The sequence below is a fragment of the Mercenaria mercenaria genome, chromosome 12 (genome assembly GCF_021730395.1).
Source record: "Mercenaria mercenaria strain notata chromosome 12, MADL_Memer_1, whole genome shotgun sequence".
NCBI lineage: Eukaryota > Metazoa > Mollusca > Bivalvia > Venerida > Veneridae > Mercenaria > Mercenaria mercenaria.
Window position 1 is genome coordinate 25,375,249 of NC_069372.1, and position 22,687 is coordinate 25,397,935.

Genomic DNA, 22,687 nt, shown 5'->3' on the forward strand with positions numbered 1-22,687 from the left:
GCCTGAACATTGAAAACCATTTCCGATCAATAACTAGAGAACCACTTGACCCAGAATGTTGAAACTTCATAGGATGATTGATCATGAAGAGTAGATGACCCCTATTGATTTTGGGGTCACTCCGTCAAAGGTCAAGGTCACAGGGGCCTGAACATTGAAAACAATTTCCGATCAATAACTAGAGAACCACTTGACCCAGAATGTTGAAACTTCATAGGATGATTGTTCATGAAGAGTAGATGACCCCTATTGATTTTGGGGTCACTCCATCAAAGGTCAAGGTCACAGGGGCCTGAACATGGAAAGCCATTTCCGATCAATAACTAGAGAACCACTTGACCCAGAATGTTGAAACTTCATAGGATGATTGTACATGCAAAGTAGATGACCCCTATCGATTTTGGGGTCACTCCATTAAAGGTCAAGGTCACAGGGGCCTGAACATTGAAAACCATTTCCGGTCAGTAACTTGAGAACCACTTGACCCAGAATGTTGAAACTTAATAGGATGATTGGTCATGCAGAGTAGATGACCCCTAACGATTTTGGGGTCACTCTGTGAAAGGTCAAGGTCACAGGGGCCTGAACATTGAAAACCATTTCCGGTCAGTAACTTGAGAACCACTTGACCCAGAATGATGAAACTTCATAGGATGATTGGTCATGCAGAGTAGATGACCCCTAATGATTTTAGGGTCACTCTGTTAAAGGTCAAGGCCACAGGGGCCTGAACATGGAAAACCATTTCCAATCAATAACTTGAGAACCTCTCGACCCAGAATGTTGAAACTTCATAGGATGATTGTTCATGCAGAGTAAATGACCCCTATTGTTTTTGGGGTCACTCCGTTAAAGGTCAAGGTCACAAAGGCCTGAACATTGATAACCAGCTCCGATCAATAACTTGAAAACCACTTGACCCAGAATGTTGAAACTTCATAGGATGATTGAACATGCAGAGTAGATGACCCCTATTGATTTTGGGGTCAGTCTATTAAAGGTCAAGGTCACAGGGGCCTGTTCATGTAATATCATTTTTTGGAAATAACTTGAGAACCACTTGACCTACAATGTTGAAACTTAATAGGATGATTGGACATGCAGAGTAGATGACCCCTATTTATTTTGAGGTCACTTGATCAAAGGTCAAGGTCACAGGAGCCTGAACAGTGACTTGAGAACCACTAGGCCAAGAGTGTTGAAATTTAGCGGGATGACTGGACATGCCAAGTAGATGATCCCTATTGCAGCCAACCATCAGTGTCTCTTTGACTTTCGCTCCTGACTCCTATTGACTTATTGCCTATAGAACTTTTACATTGGGGGAGACATGCGCTTTTTTACAAAAGCATTTTCTAGTTTGAATTAAGTATTAGTCATAAAATTTTGTAAAAAATTTGATCATGTATTTGTAATCGACTTCAGCATGTAGAAACATATAATTTTTGTAAACAAGCGCAGTGAATTTTGTATCTCTTGGATTACAGCACAAGTAATACGGGCACAGGTTACAACAGTTGCGCTTCAAGTATCGTTAAGTTAACCACCATATTGAATCATTTAAATTGGAATAAGTGAATAACAAAAATATTTGAATACAAATTGTCAGTATGGATGAGGTGTTTTTAAAGTCTTTGTCACATTTGGCTGTTGCAGACTTAACATGGAGATTTTTGCTTCAGTACTTCTCTGCTCACAGTAATGACATTATAGTAGAACACTTGCTAAGAAAAATCAACTGTTGCATTTTGTTTAAAAATTCTTGGAATTTTTAAATTTATATTGTGCTATAAAATGAAAGATTACTGTAATTTGTAGGCTCGCCTGCTTAGCTCAGTAGGGAGATCGCGGGGTCATGAGTTCGAGCCCAGGGTGAGGCGTATGTTCTCCGTGACGATTTCATAGAAGACATTGTGTCTGAATACATTCATCCACCACCTCTGATTCATGTGTGGAAGTTGGCAGTTACTTTAGGAGAATAGGTTTGTACTGGTACAGAATCCAGGAACACTGGTTAGGTTACATAACTGAAATACTGTTGAAAACGGCGTTAAACCTAAAACAAATACTTTAATTTGTTGTGAAATTTGCTGTTGTTTATTCTCAAAATTTCCTGAACTGTGCTGTGGGAAGGAGGTTTAAATTCATTCTCTACATTGTGGAGAAATCAAAGCATTAAACATGAACAGCTTTGACTTTGGACATCATTGTTACTGGTCTTTTTAGCTCACCAGAGCACAAAGTGCTAAAGGTGAGCTATTGTGACCGGTCATTGTCCGTCGTCTTGCGGTGTGCGCCGTCCGTCAACATTTGCTTTGTTAACACTCTAGAGGCCTCTAGGTCATGTTCGAAACTGGGTCATGTGGGGTCAGAAACTAGGTCACTAGGCCAGATCAAAGGAAAATCTTGTAAATAGTCCACAGTTTAAGTTTGAAACTCCTGAGAAGTGGTCAGAATGTTTGACTTGATGACCTCTAGGTCAAGTTTGAAACTTGGTTATGTGGGGTCAAAAACTAGGTTATGCAGTCAAATCAAATGAAAACCTTGTTAACACTCTAGAGGCCACTATCTTCTGACCCTATCTTCATGAAACTTGGTCAGAATGTTTGTCTTGATGATCTCTAGGTCAAGTTTGAATATGGGTCATGTGGGGTCAGAAACTAGGTCATTCAATCAAATCAAAGGAAAAGCCTGTCGGCACTCTAGAGGTCACATTTATGACCCTGTCTTCACGAAACTTGGTCAGAATGTTTATCTTAATGATCTCTAGGCCAGATTGATAACTGGGTAATGTGGGTTCAAAAACTAGGTCACTAGGCCAGTTCAAAGGAAAAGCTTGTTAACACTCTTGAGGCCACATAATAATAAAAATGACATTTATGAACCTATCTTCATGAAACTTGGTCAGAATGTTTATCTTGATGATTCCTAGGCCAGTATTGAAACTGGGTCTTGAGGGGTCAAAAACTAGGTCACCTGCTCAAATCAAAGGAAAAGCTTGTTAATAGCATTCTAGGGGCCACATTTATGACCCTATCTTCTTGAAACTTGATCAGAATGTTTATCTTGATGATCCCTAGATCAAATTTGAATCTAGGTCATGTTGGATCAAAAACTAGGTCAGTAGGCCAGATCAACTCTGGTGCGCGATATAGGGCCATCATGGCCCTCTTGTTTGTATTAAAGAATTTTTGAGCTATGAAACATAATGCAGCAATAAATAGATAATTAATATTGCCCAGCAAGTTGAGAATTTCTGATATAACATTTCTATTTTATGTTTGCAACAGATGGAAGACAAAAAAAATGATAAGCAACACTTTATCTTATGAAAGAGACGGATTAAGACATACAATTTACAAATCTGTGAAATTGTTGATTTTTGTGAGAGACTCTTTCCCATAGATTTTGTGGTTGTACCAATCTGCAGCTGTCAAATATTTATTTCATCTTTAACTGTAAAAATTCTTGACCACATTCTGTTGGGTTTTTATTTTTTTTCAAAACCACAAAATTTTATGCAAGTATAGTTAAATTATTTTACCGGGTCTGTCTTATATTTAAATGATTGGGTGATTATGCATTGTTTTGACAAACGAATCACTGTGTTATTTTATGAATATGATGAATGCAAAATTTTACATTTTCATGAAAAACTTTAATTATATTCACTTTTTTATGCTCATAAAAAGTGTCTGCTTGTTTGCTCTTGCATTTCTTATCCAGTGTTCACCTGAATTGGTCAGTGTCTATAGGCATAATATTTCGGCCAAGTTAAATAACCAGCTAGATCTTCCAAGTCTCTGGAGTTCTACCCCTTGAAGTACTCAAAATTGCAAAAGTTGACAATGTCCGCTCCCTAACTTGAGCCGTGTATATCCAGTGGTGTGATCAGTCATTTTGGTCACAGTGTTTATCGGCATGATTTTGATAACGAGCCATATAGTTGCCTTTGAGTTATGGCTGTTGAATTGCTTAAAGTTACAAATATTGACAGTCAGCAGTTCTCATCCAATTTTCACTAAACTTGGTCTGAATGTTTATGGGAAAATTATCTGCACCAGGTCTTGTAACCAGCTGGATAGTTCTAGTCATCTTGAACAATAAAAAAATCAGACAGTTGTCTGTGTTTACAGTATAAATAGAGTATTTTGTCTTGAACTAAACCACAGAATATATACAAATTACATATAAACAGAATTTGTTTCTGTACAACATCTTGGTGAAGTTCAAGCAAGATCATATAAGTATCTATAGAGTTTAGGCCCTTGAATTTACCAAAATGGCAAAAATTGGCAGTGTTGCTTTGATCTCGGCCATATACAGACGGTGATCACAGCCATATATGTATCTGTATAAAATATTGATAAAGTTTAATAACCAGCAAGTTTGGATAAGTAGTCCAAGAGTTAGGGCACATGAGTTCTAAATAACAGTTGCGAAAATTGACTTGTCTGCTCAATAAATAAAGTGTATGATATCTCTAAGTCAAATTTATAGCAGTGATGTGTGTATTATTTAACAGTTTGGCTCTCTTATCTATTATTGCAGACGAGCACATCTCAAAGAGTGTTTTGATTTCTTAAAGAAGAACATTCCAAGTCTAGAGGACAGAAGAACATCAAATCTCGGCATTTTACGCAGTTCACTTCGATACATTCAGGTACTATAGTGCTTGCAAATGTGTCTATAATGCATTAACTTGCAATAGGTTTCACAGTGTTTTATGTAGACAGGGCACTAGACAACTTTTGGGGACAGGTACCAATACCCTCGGGAAGGGGAATTTTTCATTGTTTTAAGACAAAAGGGGGAAGTTTTTAGCCATATATATGTTACTACTTTTCACTCTTATTATTACAGTTTTCAATCATTTTTAGCTCACCTGAGCCAAAGGCTCAGGGTGAGCTATTGTGATCACTCACCGTCCGGCCATAATTTACTTTAAACGACATCTCGTAATAAACTGCTAGGCCAATTTCATCCAAACTTCACAGGAATGTTCCTTGGGTGAAGCTCTACAAAAATATTCAAAGAATTGAATTCCATGCAGAACTCTGGTTGCCATGGCAACCGAAAGGAAACACTTTAAAAATCTTCTTCTCAAAAACCAGAAGGCCTAGAGCTTAGATATTTGGTGTGAAGCATTCCCTAGTGGACCTTTACCAAATTTTTTCAAATCATGACCCCTGGGATCAAAATTGACCCTGCCCGAGGGGTCATTTGATTTTACATAGGAAAATCTTAAAAAATCTTCTTCTCAAAAACCAGAAGCCCTAGAGCTAAGATATTTGACATGTAGCATTGCCTAGTGGTCATCTACTTAAGTTATTCAAATCATGACCCCGGGGTCAAAATTGACCCCGCCCCAGGGGTCACTTGATTTTACATAGATTTCTATAGGAAAATCTTCAAAAAAAATTAAAAAATAAACCAGAAGGCCTAGAGCTTAGATATTTTACCTGTAGCATTGCCTAGTGGACCTCTTCAAAATTTGTTCAAATCATGACCCCCCCCCGGGGTCAAAATTGACCCCGTTCCAGGGGTCGCTTGATTTTACATAGGAAAATCTTCAAAAATTTTCTAAAAATAAACTAGAAGGCCTAGATCTTAGATATTTGACATGTAGCATTGCCTAGTAGACTTCTACAAAATTTGTTCTAATCTTGACCCCCCCCCCCCTCGGGGTCAAATTGACTCAGCCCCAGGGGTTACTTGATTGTACATAGGGAAATCTTCATAATTTTGCTAAAAATAAACCAGAAGGCCTAGATCTTAGGTATTTGATATGTAACATTGCCTAGTAGACTTCTACAAATTTTGTTCAAATCATGACCCCCGGGGTAAAATTGACCCCGCCCCAGCGGTAACTTAATTGTACATCGGAAAATCTTCAAAAAATTTCTAAAATAAACCAGAAGGCCTAGAGCTTAGATATTGACATGTAGCATTGCCTAGAGGACCTCTACAAAATTTGTTCAAACCATGACCCCCGGCGTCAAATTGGCCCCGCCCCAGGGGTTACTTGATTGTACATAGGAAAATCTTCCAAAAAATGTCTAGAAATAAACTAGAAGGCCTAGAGCTTAGATATTTGGTGTGTAGCATTGCCTAGTGGATCTCAGTGGATCTAGTTTGTTCAAATCATGATCCCGGGGTCAAGCTTAAATGCAGATTTTCATAGCAACCCCAGTCTGTAAAAAGGAGGAGGCAACGCTATCAAGCATATTGACTGAATTATGGCCCCTTTTCGACTTAGAATATGTTTATTGTAATGTTAAAGTTTTGCTCATAGCTTATATTATACTATCAAGCACTGAGAATAGTCGAGCGCGCTGTCCACTGACAGCTCTTGTTTTATAATGTTTCTCATCTTCCACAAATCAGATAGCACTGCAAACTAATGATTGTGGATTTGTAAACAACATATTACGTGTAATTATGAATGTATTTTCAAAGTTGCATGATCAGTTGCAAAAAGTGTTTTAGTTTATTGGTAAACAGATTGTCAACATGGGAGTCACTACCATTGCAGATAATTTGGTGTTAAAAGTTTTAACTTGTGCCTATCTGTTTTTAGCTCACCTGAGCAATGCTCAGGTGAGTTTTTCTGATCGCTCGATGTCCGGCGTCCGTCGTCCGTCGTCTGTCGTCTGGCGTCTGTCGTCTGTCGTCCGTCGTCTGTCAACATTTAGCTTGTGTATGCGATAAAGGCTGTATTTTTCAATTAATCTTTATGAATATTGGTCAGAATGATAACCTTGATGAAATCTAGGCCGAGTTCGAAAATGGGTCATCTCGGGTCAAAAACTAGGTCACTAGGTCAAATCAAAGAAAAACCTTGTGTATGCGATAGAGGCTGTATTTTTCATTTAATCTTCATGAATATTGATCAGAATGATAACTTTGATGAAATCTAGGCCGAGTTCGAAAATGGGTCATCTCGGGTCAAAAACTAGGTCACTAGGTCAAATCAAAGGAAAACCTTGTGTATGCGATAGAGGTGGTATTTTTCAATTTATCTTCATGAATATTGGTCAGAATGAATGTCTTGATGAAATCTAGGCCGAGTTCGAAAACGGGTCATCTTGGGTCAAAAACTAGGTCACTAGGTCAAATCAAAGAAAAACCTTGTGTATGCGATAGAGGCTGTATTTTTCAATTCTTCTTCATGAATATTGGTCAGAATGATAACCTTGATGAAATCTAGGCCGAGTTCGAAAATGGGTCATCTCGGGTCAAAAACTAGGTTACTAGGTCATATCAAAGAAAAACCTTGTGTATGCGATAGAGGCTGTATTTTTCAATTGATCTTCATGAATTTTGGTCAGAATGAATGCCTTGATGAAATCTAGGCCGAGTTCGAAAATGGGTCATCTCGGGTCAAAAACTAGGTCACTAGGTCAAATCAAAGAAAAACCTTGTGTATGCGATAGAGGCTGTATTTTTCAATTGATCTTCATGAATTTTGGACAGAATGATTACCTTGATGAAATCTAGGCAGAGTTCGAAAATGGGTCATCTGGGGTCAAAAACTAGGTCACTAGGTCATATCATGTAAAAATCTTGTGAATGCAATGAAGGCTGTATTTTTCAATTGATCTTCATGAATTTTCGTCAGAATGATTACCTTGATGAAATTTAGACCAAGTTCGAAAATGGGTCATCTGGGATCAAAAACTAGGTCACTAGGTCAAATCAAAGAAAAACCTTGTGTATGCAATAGAGGCTGTATTTTTCAATTGATCTTCATGAAATTTAGCCAGAATGATTACCTTGATAAAATCTAGGCCGAGTTCGAAAATGGGTCATCTGGGATCAAAAACTAGGTCACTGGGTCAAATCGAAGAAAAACATTGTGTATGCAATAGAGGATGTATTTTTCAATTGATCTTCATGAAATTTGGTTAGAGTGATTGCCTTGATGAACTCTAGGTCGAGTTAGAATATGGGTTATCTGAGGTCAAAAACTAGGTCACTAGGTCAAATTAAAGAAAAATCTTGTGTATGCGATAGAGACTGTTTTTTTTTCAATTGATTTTTATGAAATTTGGTCAGGTTGATTGCCTTAATGAAATCTAGGTCGAATTTGAATATGGGTCATCTGAGGTCAAAAACTAGGTCACTTGGTCAAATCAAAGAAAAAACTTCTGTATGTGATAGAGGCTGTATTTTTCAGTTGATCTTCATGAATTTTGGTCAGAATGATTGCCTTGATAAAATCTAGGTCGAGTTTGAACATGAGTCATCTAGGGTCAAAATCTAGGTCATATCTAAGAAAATGCTTGTTTTATCGCAAGAGACCAATTCTTTGGTCCAATCTTAATGAAAATTGGTCAGAATATTTGTTTCCATGAAATCACTAGGTCAAACATGTTTTACACTGTTATGGAGTGTTTCTTAGGTGAGCGACCTAGGGCCATCTTGGCCCTCTTGTTATCTTGTGAACTTGAACCAATTTTTTTTTAACTTTGCTAGTAGTAAAGTCTAGTTCAAAGACACAGACTTGCACACTGTAGTAATTGTATGATTGATTAATTGTTTGATATAGAATAATAAATAATAGTTACATAAATTAATGTTACTTGGCAAACTCAGTTGATTCAGGATATTCTGAGTTCATGTAAAATCCTATATAGTGTGTTGAACTTGATGAATTGTGTAAGTTTTGTCGTGTTCTAAATGTATGTTCTACTCCCATTTTGTCTAGTATTAATTAAATAACCTCCATTTAAAGGCAAAACTGGTGCAGTAAATGTAAAATCTAAAAATAGATTGAACATGTGATAATAGATAGCTGCATAATTAGGTGGGTGGAGTTTCATCTGAAAGTAGTCCGAAAGGGAGAAAACTAGTATAAATTGTTTAAAAGGAAATAAAGCATGTGGTAGCATGAACTAAATTTGTCAGTCTAATATTAGGACATAGGTAAAGCAAATTTCATTGAATGATTTCTTTTAAAGATACTGACTGTAGCAGTGCAGACAGGGGCTAAACTGTGTATATGAAATATTGTAAACTAAATAGGTAGCTCCCTTCTTTTTTTCTTCGTAGAACCTGAAACGGAAGGAGCGTGAATTTGAATTGGAGATGCAAAGGTTTGCTCATGAGAAAATAGTTCTTCAAGAGCGTATGAATACATTGAAAGGAGAGCTTAACAAGATGAATATTGATGTGGACATAAATGCATTTGTTTACCTGCCGGAAAATGATAATGACTCCAATTCAACATCTACAGCAACAGGTATGAACAACTGTAGGTTTTATAATGTATATTATTAGTCCCATACTAGTTGAAAACCAGGACCTATTTTCATTGATGAGCGCTTACAGTCTGAGACTTATGATTTAAGAATGTGAAATAAGTTAGCCATCGTTTTTGTTTCAAGCAGTTTGTAGCTCCAGATGCAGGTTCATGCAAAGCTTCATTACAGTCGGTTCTAATAGCTCAGTGAGAGCAAAAAGAAATTGTAGCATTTAAAAGTCTTAAGTTTTGTAACTTTAAACATCGATGGATGCAAACCTAATAATTTCAGGGATTGTGGGTTTGCACCATGTCAGTCTTTCCATCCCACTCTTGTCAAGTCGATAACTTTTCTTGGATGGATTCTTAGCTCAGCAGTTAGAATTTTTAGCTCGACTATTCAAAGAATAGTAGAGCTATTGGACTCACCCGTGCGTCGACGTCCCAGTTTGGTTAAGTTTTTGTATGTAAGCTGGTATCTCAGTAATCACCAGTGGGAATGGATTGAAACTTCACACACTTGTTAACTGTGATAAACTTACTTACATTGCATTGGTTCCATAACGCTATTTTGTTTTTTTACAAAATTATGCCCCTTTTTCGACTTAGTAATTTTTGGTAAAGGTTTTGTATATAAGCTGGTATCTCAGTACCCACTAATGGGAATGGATTGAAACTTCACACACTTGTTCACTGTCATGATCTGACATGCAATGTGCGGGTCCCATAACCCTACTTTGCATTTTTTCAAAATTATGCCCCTTTTTCGACTTAGCAGTTTTTGGTTAAGTTTTTGTATGTAAGCTGGTATTTCAGTATCCACTTAAATTGGAATGGATTGAAACTTCACACACTTGTTCACTGTCATGATCTGACATGCACTATGCAGGTCCCATAACTCTACTTTGCATTTTTTTTCAAAATTATTCCCCTTTTTCGACTTAGCAGTGTTTGGTTAAGTTTTAATATGTAAGCTGGTATCTCAGTATCCACAAATGGGAAAGGATTGAAACTTCACACACTTGTTCACTGTCATGATCGGACATGCAATGTGCGGGTCCCATAACCCTACTTTGCATTTTTTCAAAATTATGCCCCTTTTTCGACTTAGCAGTTTTTGGTTAAGTTTTTGTATGTAAGCTGGTATTTCAGTATCCACTTAAATTGGAATGGATTGAAACTTCACACACTTGTTCACTGTCATGATCTGACATGCACTATGCATGTCCCATAACTCTACTTTGCATTTTTTCAAAATTATTCCCCTTTTTCGACTTAGCAGTTTTTGGTTAAGTTTTTGTATGTAAGCTGGTATCTCAGTATCCACTAATGGGAAAGGATTGAAACTTCACACACTTGTTCACTGTCTTGATATGACACGCAATGCATAGGTTCAGTAACTCTACTTTGCATTTTTTCAAAATTATGCCCCTTTTACAACTTAGCCGTTTTTGGTTAAATTCTTATATGTAAGCTGGTATCTCAGTACCTACTAACACTTGTCCACTGTCATGAGCTGATAAGCACTGTGCAGGTTCCATAACCCTTTCTCCCATTTTTACAAAATTATGCCCCTTTTTCGACTTTTGTAATCATACAATTGACAAGACTGTTGAATAGTCGAGTGTTGCTGTTCTACGACAGCTCTTGTTTCTAATAGTGGAGCTAGTGTTGTCACCCTTTTGTCAGGGTCACAAAAATTTTGCCCCTATTTATTGTGCTGTTTCGACCCATTAATTGCTGTTACCTCTGTATTTTATCCCTGCAGAGAGGGGTACCCCACCACACAGTAATTGCATTATTTTTTCCCCGCAGCACAAGGTACCCCACCTCCACACATTAATTGTGCTATTTTATCCCTGCAGAGAGAAGAGTCCCACCACACAGTAATTGCATTATTTTATCTCCACAGAGCAAGGTACCCCACCTCCACACATTAATTGCACCATTTTGACCCTGCAAGAAGAGGTTCCACACCACACAGTAATTGCATTATTTTATCCATGCAGAGAGAGGTACCTCACCACACAGTAATTGCATTTATTTTATCCCCACAGAGAGAGGTACACCACCACACAGTTATTGCATTTATTTTATCCCCGCAGAGAGAGGTACACCACCACACAGTAATTGCATTTATTTTATCCCCGCAGAGAGAGGTACACCACCACACAGTAATTGCATTTATTTTATTCCTGCAGAGAGAGGTACCCCACCACACAGTAATTGCATTTATTTTATCCCCGCAGAGAGAGGTACACCACCACCCAGTAATTGCATTCATTTTATCCCCGCAGAGAGAGGTACACCACCACACAGTAATTGCATTTATTTTATTCCGGCAGGTACACCACCACACAGTAATTGCATTTATTTTATCCCCGCAGAGAGAGGTACACCACCACCCAGTAATTGCATTCATTTTATCCCCGCAGAGAGAGGTACACCACCACACAGTAATTGCATTCATTTTATCCCCGCAGAGAGAGGTACACCACCACCCAGTAATTGCATTCATTTTATCCCCGCAGAGAGAGGTACACCACCACACAGTTATTGCATTTATTTTATCCCCGCAGAGAGAGGTACACCACCACACAGTAATTGCATTCATTTTATCCCCGCAGAGAGAGGTACACCACCATACAGTAATTGCATTTATTTTATCCCCGCAGAGAGAGGTACACCACCACACAGTAAATGCATTCATTTTATCCCCGCAGAGAGAGGTACACCACCACACAGTAATTGCATTTATTTTATCCCCGCAGAGAGAGGTACACCACCACACAGTAATTGCATTCATTTTATCCCCGCAGAGAGAGGTACACCACCATACAGTAATTGCATTTATTTTATCCCCACAGAGAGAGGTACACCACCACCAAGTGATCATGACGAACAAGATGACGATGAAGAGGAAGCAGAAAATCTTGCTATGGAAAGCAACTCCCCTACACCTAAATCACCCAGAAAACGTAAACTTTCTTATAAAAAAGGTAATTCAGAAGTTGAAATTCCAAGTTTTAAGTTGTTGCCATTACATTATTTTATATCCTATCGAAATACTTAATATCTTTTTTACTGTTCTTAAATGCTAGCATGCAGGTAATGGAATGCTGATTAAAGGGATAATTAGTTGATTTTAATGATACATGAGTAACTTAGGAAGAAAATTATAATGTGACTGGTTCATAGCAATACAAAACATGCACTGTTTGTTAAAAATACATAGAAACTTATAGGGGAAAATGGTGACTACATTGATAGAAGTGGTAAGAATGCTTGCAGCAAGTAGAATAGATTAATTGAAAGGTTTTAATTTTTTGCTCATCTGATTTTTTGGAGAAAAAAAAAGAGTTATTGTCATCACTTGGTTGGCGTTGGCTTTGGGCGTTGGTGTTGCCTGGTTAAGTTTTGTGTTTAGGTCAGCTTTTCTCCTAAACTGTCAAAGCTATTGCTTTAAAACTTGTTCACCATTAAAAGCTGACTCTGTACAGCAAGAAGCATAATTTCACCCTGCTTTTTGCAAGAATTATGGCCCCTTTTGGACTTAGAAAATACCATAAAAACACAAGGGTAGGTCAGAGATCCAGGGGTTCCACTAGACCCGAAAACCCAAGAGTCCCAGGACCCTTGGGCCCAAATTTTGAAGGGTCCTTTTCCAAAATACAGGAGTCCTGTCCCAACACGTCCATATAATTGACTATATTTTTTTATTCAGTATCATATGTAGATCTTTACCTAAGAAAACAATAAACCCAAGATCATGTTACAGCATAATAAAAATGTCAGTTTCAGGTCATATAGTCTCATATTGTAAAATAATATTTATCAAAATTCATATTATTTTGATTAGGTTTTTCTTCAATATTTCATTTCATTTTTAATAACAGAACAGTGCTACTACTCTCTATAAAAATGTATCCAAAATGTACTATCCGGATACTGGTACACTTTCAGAATGTCATCGGAAAGTAGTTTTTGCTCAGTTTACTTGGCAAACTAAGCTAAGTCAGCGATAGTTCCTCAAATAATGATGATACTTATAATTAAAAACTGCATTGAAAGTCAGTTTTCTTAAGGAATTTTGGAAATATGCAAATGACATCTGGAGTAATTAGACCCGTGAACGGACATTTCTAAACTTATTTTTGCTTTCAAAATTCATCAAAATTTGTGAAGTTTCTTGTTGAAATTACGATATGATCACTAAACAATGGTCTAATTTAAAGTTGGCATGAAAAAACCTTGCAGGGCACTTTTCACATGCTCGGTAATCAGCTGCTTACGATAATTTAATAATTGGCGCCTTTTTTGACAGTACACAGGATTCGCTTTATCAAATAATTTCAACACTTCATTGATTCTTGTTACCTATGTGCACTCGCCGTGATGTAACTTGCTGATAAAAAAATCAGCGAGGCATGTCTACAGGAGAAAGGGCGGGATTTAGCAGAGATCAAAGGCAGAAAGGCAGGAGGGCATGACCGCGAGTGTTTATTTTGAATACACGTGTCTATCGTGGAAATAGTTTTACTGCAGGAAATTAATGATAAGAGAAAGGATTATCAAAGGAAAATGCCCCCGGGTCCCAAAGGACGCACAGGCAAGTATTCTGCCGGGTCCTTTGAGCGTCTTTTGAAAATCTCCCGGGTCAAATGGAACCCCTGAGACCACCAATTGTTTTCCCATAGACTTACATTGTAACATTATGGCATGTACGGCCTTGCATACATCGAAACATGTATATCTAATTACAAGTTTTTCAAGAACTATCTTAATTCTACCAAAATATCGGACGAAAAACATATGAATAGTAATACTTTATTTAAGTAATTTTCGTGTGAATGAGATGACCCCCTATTTACATCATTGACATGGCGGGAGAAATTCGTTTGATAAAACTTTTTTTCAATACACATAAAATGTAGCAGATTTTGTCAAAATGTATAATAAGATACTGTAAATGCAGTGAAAAAATATCAATTTTGAAAAAATAATCACTTCCTGGGTTTGTTTACATGACTGACCAATCAGAACGCGCAGACGTTACCTTATTCCCAGGTATACACTTACCTCATTCCCAGTAAGTTCCCTGTACTTTTTTGAATTGGTGGTCTCTGACCGGTAGGACAATACTTCTATCATACAGAGACAAAAAAAATCAGATGAGCGTCTGCACCCGCGAGGCGATGCTCTTGTTTAGAATTGTTTCAGTGATTTCATTCTTTCTTCTTTTTTTTCAGAAATACCAAGCAATATGATCCATACGGAATCATTCCCAAAAATAGCATTGCATTCATCTGCCAATGGAATGATCACTAAATCAAGTTCAGCTCCAACATTTTCAGTGCCAAGGCCATCTCCGAAAAAAGTTATTCCTATCACCTTAAGCTTGTCGGGACCTGTGCCCTCCCCTTCTTTGTCTGTGATAAACACCATTAACCCCGGACCAGCAGCGTTTGAAATGAGCGTCACTGGGAAAATACTTGAGATTCCACCAGTTCGAACACCAGTCACGCAGATTCTGCACCGTACGCTGCAGCAAAGGCAGCAAGCCTTACTGACACAGAAAATGGCAACAAACTCAAGCACAGTTTCTAAAGGTAACACTTTCTTTTTTTTCAGTCCTCAGATTTATTATGCCTTATGGGATATGTTAATAGCGTTTTAAGGCATTGTGTCTAGATGGAAATATTTTACAGCATATAGATTTTTTTTATACCGAAAGCTTTTTATTGTAGTTTAATATTATTTCTTATTAAAACGCTGTCAAAAGAAAGTTGTGATCAGCTTTTGAAGCCCCACTGAGACAATACAAAAGGACTTTTTTCATGTCAATGTTTACTGGTACAATTCAATTTAAATACATAGATGAAAAGATAATGTTATACACCATTTTAATTTTTCAAATGTATTAGTTTAAAATTACCAGAAAAATCAGCATTGATAGGGTATTATCCATTCATTTGACACTATTTTCAGCTCACCTGAACCAAAGGTTCGGCTTGATTATTATGCAGATTTTCATCTTAACATTTTCTCCTCTGAAAACAAGAGCCAAAATTTCACCAAAGTTGATATGTGGTATCCTGATAAGGTACCCTCTCAATTTTGCTTGAAAAATCCACTTTATCTATTTAAGGGCAGCCAGAGCTAAAAATAATACACGTTCTCCTCATGAACTACTTCATGGATTATATTCAGACTTGATTTTAGCTCACCTGTCATGTAGTGACAAGGTGAGCTTTTGTGATCGCCCTTCGTCCATCCATAATTGCTTGTGAACACGATAGAGACCACATTTTGCAATCAGTTTTAATCAAACTTGCACACAACTTGTATTGGCATAATATCCCGGTTCCTTTCGAAAACTGGCCAGATCCCATCATGGGTTCTAGAGTTATGGCCCCTTAAAGGGCCAAAATTTGCTATTTTGGCTTGTGAACATGATAGAGACCACATTTTGCAATCAGTTTTAAAAAACCTTGCACACAACTTGTATTGGCATAATTTCTCGGTTCCTTTTGAAAACTGGCCAGATCCCATCATGGGTTCCAGAGTTATGGGCCCTTAAAGGGCCAAAGTTTGCTATTTTGGCTTTTGCAGCCATATAGAGACTTCATTTATGGTTTGATTTGTTACAAACTTGCAAATTATCTTTAACAACAATAGATCTTGGATTCCATGATGAGTCCCTCAGATCCAATCATAGGTTCCAGAGTTACGGCCCCTGATTGACCCCTGAAGGAGCCAAAATTTGTTAATTTTTACCTTGTGAACACGATAGAAGTGACACTTTACATTTGATTTTAACCACACTTACACACAACCTAAGTCACAGTAAGATCTCAGTTCCTTTTGAAGTCTGGCTCGATTCCATCATGGGTTCTAGTGTTATTGCCCCTAAAAGGGCCAAAATTTTCTATTTTGACACTTTCAGTTATTTAGAGGTTTCATTTATGCTTTGATTTGATACAAACTTGCACAGAATGTTTATCTTGATGATCTCTAGGCCAATTTAGAAACTGGGTCATGTGGGTTCAAAAACTAGGTCACCAGGTCAAATCAAAGGAAAAGCTTGTTAACACCCTAGAGGCCATATTTATGACCCTATCTTCTTGAAACTTGGTCAGAATGTTTATCTTGATGATTCCTAGGTCAAGTTCAAAAATGGGTCATATGGGGTCAAACTCTAGGTCAACTGTTCAAATCAAAGGAAAAGCTTGTTAACACTCCTGAGGCCACATTTATGACCCTATCTTCATGAAACTTGGTCAGAATGTTTATCTTGATGATTCCAAGGCCAAGTTTAACAGGTGAGCGAGTCATCTTGACCCTCTTGTATAAATAAGCATAGCATTGAGGCAAGAGTTGAAAAACTGTTTATTGTTCATTTTTCAGTGGCATCTGCACCTTTGACGGTTGCTCAGCTGAAATCACCTCCCCTGTCTCAACCCCTTCCAGTTGTTACTATGGCGACTACACAGCTGACAGCTCAACCATCAATGGTTGTCAAGGATGGAATTGTGTCGTCGACAAAGCTTATCACCAGTGCAGTGGGGACAGGTGCAAGTAAAGTTGTAAGCGCAACGAGTGGAGTACCTACAATGAGTATTCCATATTACATGGCATCTTTGCAAAAGATCGCACATCCTGTTTTGGTGACATCATTAATGGCCCCTGCGGTTGGACTACAATCGACCTCGGCAACTGTTCCATCAACGTCACTTATACCAACAATATCTTCAGGCACACCGGCCTTGCCTGTAAAAACTGTTTCAAAACCAGAAACCATCACGTCATTGACATTAGGAAATAATAACATTAGGACATTGAATAATTTACCAACTATTGCACTTGTATCTACGGCAAAGTCTGAAACTTTGCCTGCAACAACTGTTGCGACATCATTACAGTCAGCATCAATTCCAATTAGACCAATATTTGCTCCAAATATATTGCCAGGACAGCAGCTTGCTTGGCCATTTGTGACAATTCCAAGGTCCAACGTGCTTGTTTCATCAACACCTGTTCCATCCCAAGCTGCAACAGTTGTTGCCACGTCAACAAGTCAGGTGACCTCGCATCCTCTCGTTTCATTGGCTCAGTTAAATCAGCTGACACAGATGATGACCCCAATGACAGTGATGTCACCTGGGATTCAGATGGCTCCATCGGCACTAACTCAAGCGCAGTTAAATTCTATGTTTACATCGCCACTATTGAAACAATTCCCACTTGGTATCCCATCATCCTTACTTCAGTCTGGGCAGGTTCTCGGACAACAAGTTTTAAAACCAGTTGTTGTTGTGACAGTGCCAAATGTCATGTCCCAATCATCGGCAACGTTGCCTAGCAACACAGCATTGGTAACATCCTCATTGTGATATTATTAACTAGTCTCTAAACCAAAGGGAAAAGCAAATTTGAAATTTGAGCTAATCTCTTACTAATGGAAAGGCAATACCGGAATGTTCAAATTCTCAAACATAATTGTTTTCAATAAGTCAAATTCATAAATAAAATCTGAATAGATCCTTCGGAAGCACCGAGAACAAGGCAGACAGTGAAAATTGCAGACTCGGTTTGATTATATTGGAACTTTTTGTATGTGAAGGAATTCTCATATGAGCCGTGCCATGAGAAAACCAACATAGTGGGTATGCGACCAGCATGGATCCAGACCAGCCTGCGCATCCGCGCAGTCTGGTCAGGCTCCATGCTGTTCGCTTTTAAAGCCTATTGGAATTGGAGAAACTATTAGCGAACAGCATGGATCCTGACCAGGCTGCGCGGATGCGCAGGCTGGTCTGGATCCATGCTGGTCGCATACCCACTATGTTGGTTTTCCCATGGCACGGCTCATATACATTTATGGATGTAGGGTCATAGAATTTTATTCATATTGAGCTGTCGTTACATGGGAAAATAAGTAAAAAGTAGTACAGTACTGGGAAATCATTAATATTCGTTGGGGACTAATTTTCGTGGTTGAGTCAATCTATGAAATTTAATCCCAATGAACAAGTAAAATTCACTTTTATTTTATGTTCAAAAGTTGAAATCCATGAATTCATATCCCCATGAAATTGCTGTTTTGACCAAAGCCATGAAATTAAATGATTTTACAGTATTGCTATTATAGCTGCCCAACAGCTGTTGCAAGGCTATTGGTTTTATTTCTTAATTTCTTAATTTTGTGTCAGATAAGGAGGGCGTGGCTTGTGGTCATTGGTTATAAGTATTGCTTAACCAGATATATTCAGCTTAATATTTTTTATGAGTTTTTCCCATTTTTGATGTTGGTAAAGTTTTATGCTGATAAACATACCACAGTAAGAGAAATGATGTTTCAGTTTTGCTTTACTCTCACTGTTGTGTGTATGGTATTAAATTTATGTGAACTTTTAACTGTAAAAATATTTCAGTAGAAGGTAGCAATTTAGATAATTATTTGTTTAAAATGTTTTGTATTATAAGTGGCAATATAATTGTCAGTTAATGTTCTGTTATATTTATGCACTAGATGTCATACTGGCTTCTAAATTGATTTGTTATTGATGACATTTCTTTTATGTGATAAATGAATTATTGTCATAATTGATGGATGTTTGAGTGACATAATTATGGTGGATAAAATGTTTTCAGTTTTACAAAGTGAATATTAAGTTGTTGAGGTTAATCAACATGCATTCAGCATAAATTATCTTTTGTAGGTTTTAAACTTGAAATAAGTGAATTTTGTATGGATAATCTGATATTTTTGAGAAGATGTAATTTTAATAAATTTTGCTTTTTTTCTGTGTTTAAACAATAAACTAAGACTACATGTAGATATACCGGAGTTTGAGACAAGTAACACATTAAAATAAGAAAGAAGTAGGTACATAAGCATAGCATAGAGGCAATGATTTAGGAATAAATATCTCATGCACAATTCTAGACCAAAGTGTGCGCCCGCCTGCTTAGCTCAATAGGGAGAGTGCCAATCTGCGGATTGCAGGGTCGTGAGTTCGATCTTTGGGCGGGGCGTATGTTCTCCATGACGATTTGATAACAGACCCAAATCATTCGTCCTCCACCTCTGATTCATGTGGGGAAGTTTGCAGTTACTTGCGGAGAACAGGTGAATACTGGTGTAGAATCCAGGAACACTAGTTAGGTTAACTTGCCACCGTTACATAACTGAAATACTGTTGAAAAAAACAGCATTAAACAAAAAAAAAAAAAAAAACCTAGACCAAAGTAAAACTTGCTATTTACATACCATTCATTAATCATTTAGCATATAGGTGTAACCAGACAAAATTTATTCTCGTAAACTATCTTTCGAAAGAACTCATTCAACATAATTACTTGAATGAAGTTTTAGATATTAAAATATCTTGCCATTAATTTATCTCACAGCTATGGTATATTGTATTGAATTTTAAATGTCAAGAATCAAACCAGATGTGATGAACTGAAAGGAAGTATGGATGTCTATCATTTCAGTTATGTCTGGAGTTCCATGTATTTTTGCTGCACATGTTTGGTGCTCATATTTGTTTAGTTGTTGCATTCATTACAGTGTTTATGCATGCATACCATTTTAATGTATAAAAGGGAAAGAGTCTACTTGACAAAATCACCCAAAGTAAGAAACAAGATGAAGATATATTTCCTTTTATTTTATCCAAAAAAAAATCTGTAGATGTAATTTTTAAAAGACCATCCAGTTCACTGCTTTAAGATTTTTGCGCCGCCCCCCCAAAAAAAAGAAATAAATTGGGGAAGGTGGGGGAGCACATGGTTGCCCTTGTCTGATCGCCTGAATTTGTGTCATGCATATCACAAAAAGTATTTGACCTATTATTAAACCTCATAGGATTGTTACTCAGCATTTAAAGTGTTTTATTTGGGATCTCACATAATCAGACAAGAGTTACTACCCTTGACTTAGTAAAAAATACACATAACAGGGCACGAGTTTGACCTAGATTTATGAAACATAATAGGAATGTTATTCAACATGTGAAGTTTTATACCTAGGGTTTTGTTCGGGACTTTTATCGGTCAGACCAGAGTGATGGCCCTTGATTAAGTCAAAGAGCATACAAGTTTGTGTCCAATGTATCTGAAAAAGTATTTGACCTGGAGTCATTACACATTAGAGGATTGTTATATAGCTTGTTTAGTTGTGCAGCAGGTGTATTGTATGGGACTTCACCCGGGCAGACCAGAGTTATGGTCCTTTGCTTATTGAAAAATACTCATTAAGTGCTTAAAAGCTTGTGCTGCATAAATGAGATGTGGAACCAAAATGTGTAGTCCTGTTTGGTGCCGTATAACCTATACTGTGTTGGTGTGCCATAAAACCCAAATAAATAAATTCTTTAAAATATTTCACCTAGAGTTCATAAATCATGTACTGTGACAGGAAGGTGGGGGGCACCTGTGACCTGTGGACATGCACCTATCTTTATATACGTTCTTCTTGGGGGTGGGGGATTTATGACCTTTTTGTGTCAGTTCACTGTAAATCCAACACACCGAGTCTCACAGATTTTTAAAAAAAATTTCATGTATTCCTTATTCATTTTTCAAAACAAACATGTATCTGTATAAAATCAGTCCCCATGGAATACAGCACTAACTGCATAATGACATTAGATATCTTCAAAATATACTTTTGCATGATGGTTTTATTTTACACAACTCCAAATGGTATGCTGTACATGATATCCCACACCTTAGATAGATGTTTTGTTGGGATAGTGCTTTGATACTTGCACAACTTGCGTGTTTGCTGAACGTGATCTGTGGTGTCCAACACATAGCTTAGATAAATGTTTTGAAGTAGATATTGTCCCTGAAATCGTATTTGCAAGAACCTTGATTTAAATGTTATATTGAGGCATTTTTGCCTTTATTTGATTGTTTTTGTGGACCTTTCTTTTCACAGTGTGGGGAATCACACGATCAAAATAGCATATTAAACCAAAGTTTTATTTTGAATAACATGAATAAATCTCCTACTGTGATAAGATATGAAATTCAAACATAGCCTAACATATGACTAATGAACATTTTTAAATAATTATGTAGCCTAACAATGATGATAGATTTCCTGTAATTACAAACACTAAGGAATATAAGATGTCTCAGTTCTTTGAAGTGTTCCAGATAATCAGAAGGCGATCGTGATTGAAATCTATGTAGTTTTATGATACATCTATGTTGCCATGATGATAGGCTATATTTTAGATTTAGGGCAAAACTTGCTTCAAAATTATCTCATAATTATTATTGACAAATTTATTTTGTTTTAGAGATTATTTTGATCATGTGATTCCCCACAGTGTTTTCAGTATTTTATCTTTTTAGATAAAGGAGTCATTTCCATATTGTTGCTTTAGAATAATTGTTGCGTAATGGAAGTTTTACGCTGTACCAGGTATATTAATTAGCTGCCACAGGGACAGATTTTGAAATTGGAAACCCATTTTTGCCACTATTTCTGAAGTTTCCGAAGATTTTGATATTGTTAAGATACAGATTTTAGTACAGATCCATATCCTTTACAAACTGTTTTTCGTTGGAGATTGATTTTTATTTATTTTTTGTTCAAATCAGTTTTTAATTAGAGATAATTGCCCTACCAGTTACCTTATAAAAAGTTGCTTTTTCATGTATCTAGGGTATATTGTAACAAGTGTCGGTCAGCTTACTGTAAAAGCACAAAATTTTGCTGGGTCAAAATTTCGCAAATTTGAAATTTTCAGTATGTTCGTAATGTTTAATATTCGCGAAATGATATCATAGTTGAATTTGAATTATACTAATGGTGAATATTTATGCGAGAATTAATTTTCACGAGATGTAGAGCCTCGTGAATATAGCAAAAATTAAACCCTCGCGAAAACTCCTGCTTTTACAGTATTTTGAATTCGGGTTCAGTTTGAACACTGTTTGAACTGTCTAAATTTATTCACCAATACTTCTTATTAAGTCACTCATTCTGTTGTTAACATGTTCTGTGTAATTATTTATTATAACAATAGAAGCAGTTGTAGTGCTATTTCAATCATAGTGCAATGATTAAAAAAAAGAAAATTTAAAACATACGGATGTGTTTGTTGTGGCTTTGAGCTCCCACTGTGCCTTATGTGGAAAGAATTGGAAGCACGTCTTACCCCGAGCATGATCATAATAGGCGACAAATAGGGTCTAAACATTTGTTAGCTCACCTGAGCAATGCTCAGGTGAGTTTTTCTGATCTCTCGATGTCTGGCGACTGTCGTCTGTCTGTCAACATTTAGCTTGTGTATGCGATAGAGGCTGTATTTTTCAGTTAATCTTCATGAATATTGTTCAGAATGATAACCTTGATGAAATCTAGGCTGAGTTCGAAAATGGGTCATCTCGGGTCAAAAACTAGGTCACTAGGTCAAATCA

General features: G+C 37.1%; 1 protein-coding gene across 3 annotated transcripts in view; it reads left to right on the forward strand.

Annotated features, from left to right (window-relative positions):
- The window catches only part of LOC123535362 (max-binding protein MNT-like), a 28,341-nt gene extending 5,985 nt beyond the window's left edge, over nt 1-22,356 (forward strand). For all 3 annotated transcript variants that reach the window (XM_045317994.2, XM_045317995.2, XM_045317996.2), the window contains 5 exons: nt 4,552-4,663; nt 9,055-9,244; nt 12,112-12,243; nt 14,494-14,853; nt 16,652-22,356. In XM_045317994.2, coding sequence (XP_045173929.2) covers nt 4,552-4,663; nt 9,055-9,244; nt 12,112-12,243; nt 14,494-14,853; nt 16,652-17,637 — 1,780 coding nt within the window. In that variant the 3' untranslated portion in view covers nt 17,638-22,356. The remainder of the gene's footprint in view (nt 1-4,551; nt 4,664-9,054; nt 9,245-12,111; nt 12,244-14,493; nt 14,854-16,651) is intronic.
- Nucleotides 22,357-22,687: the final 331 nt, after the last annotated feature.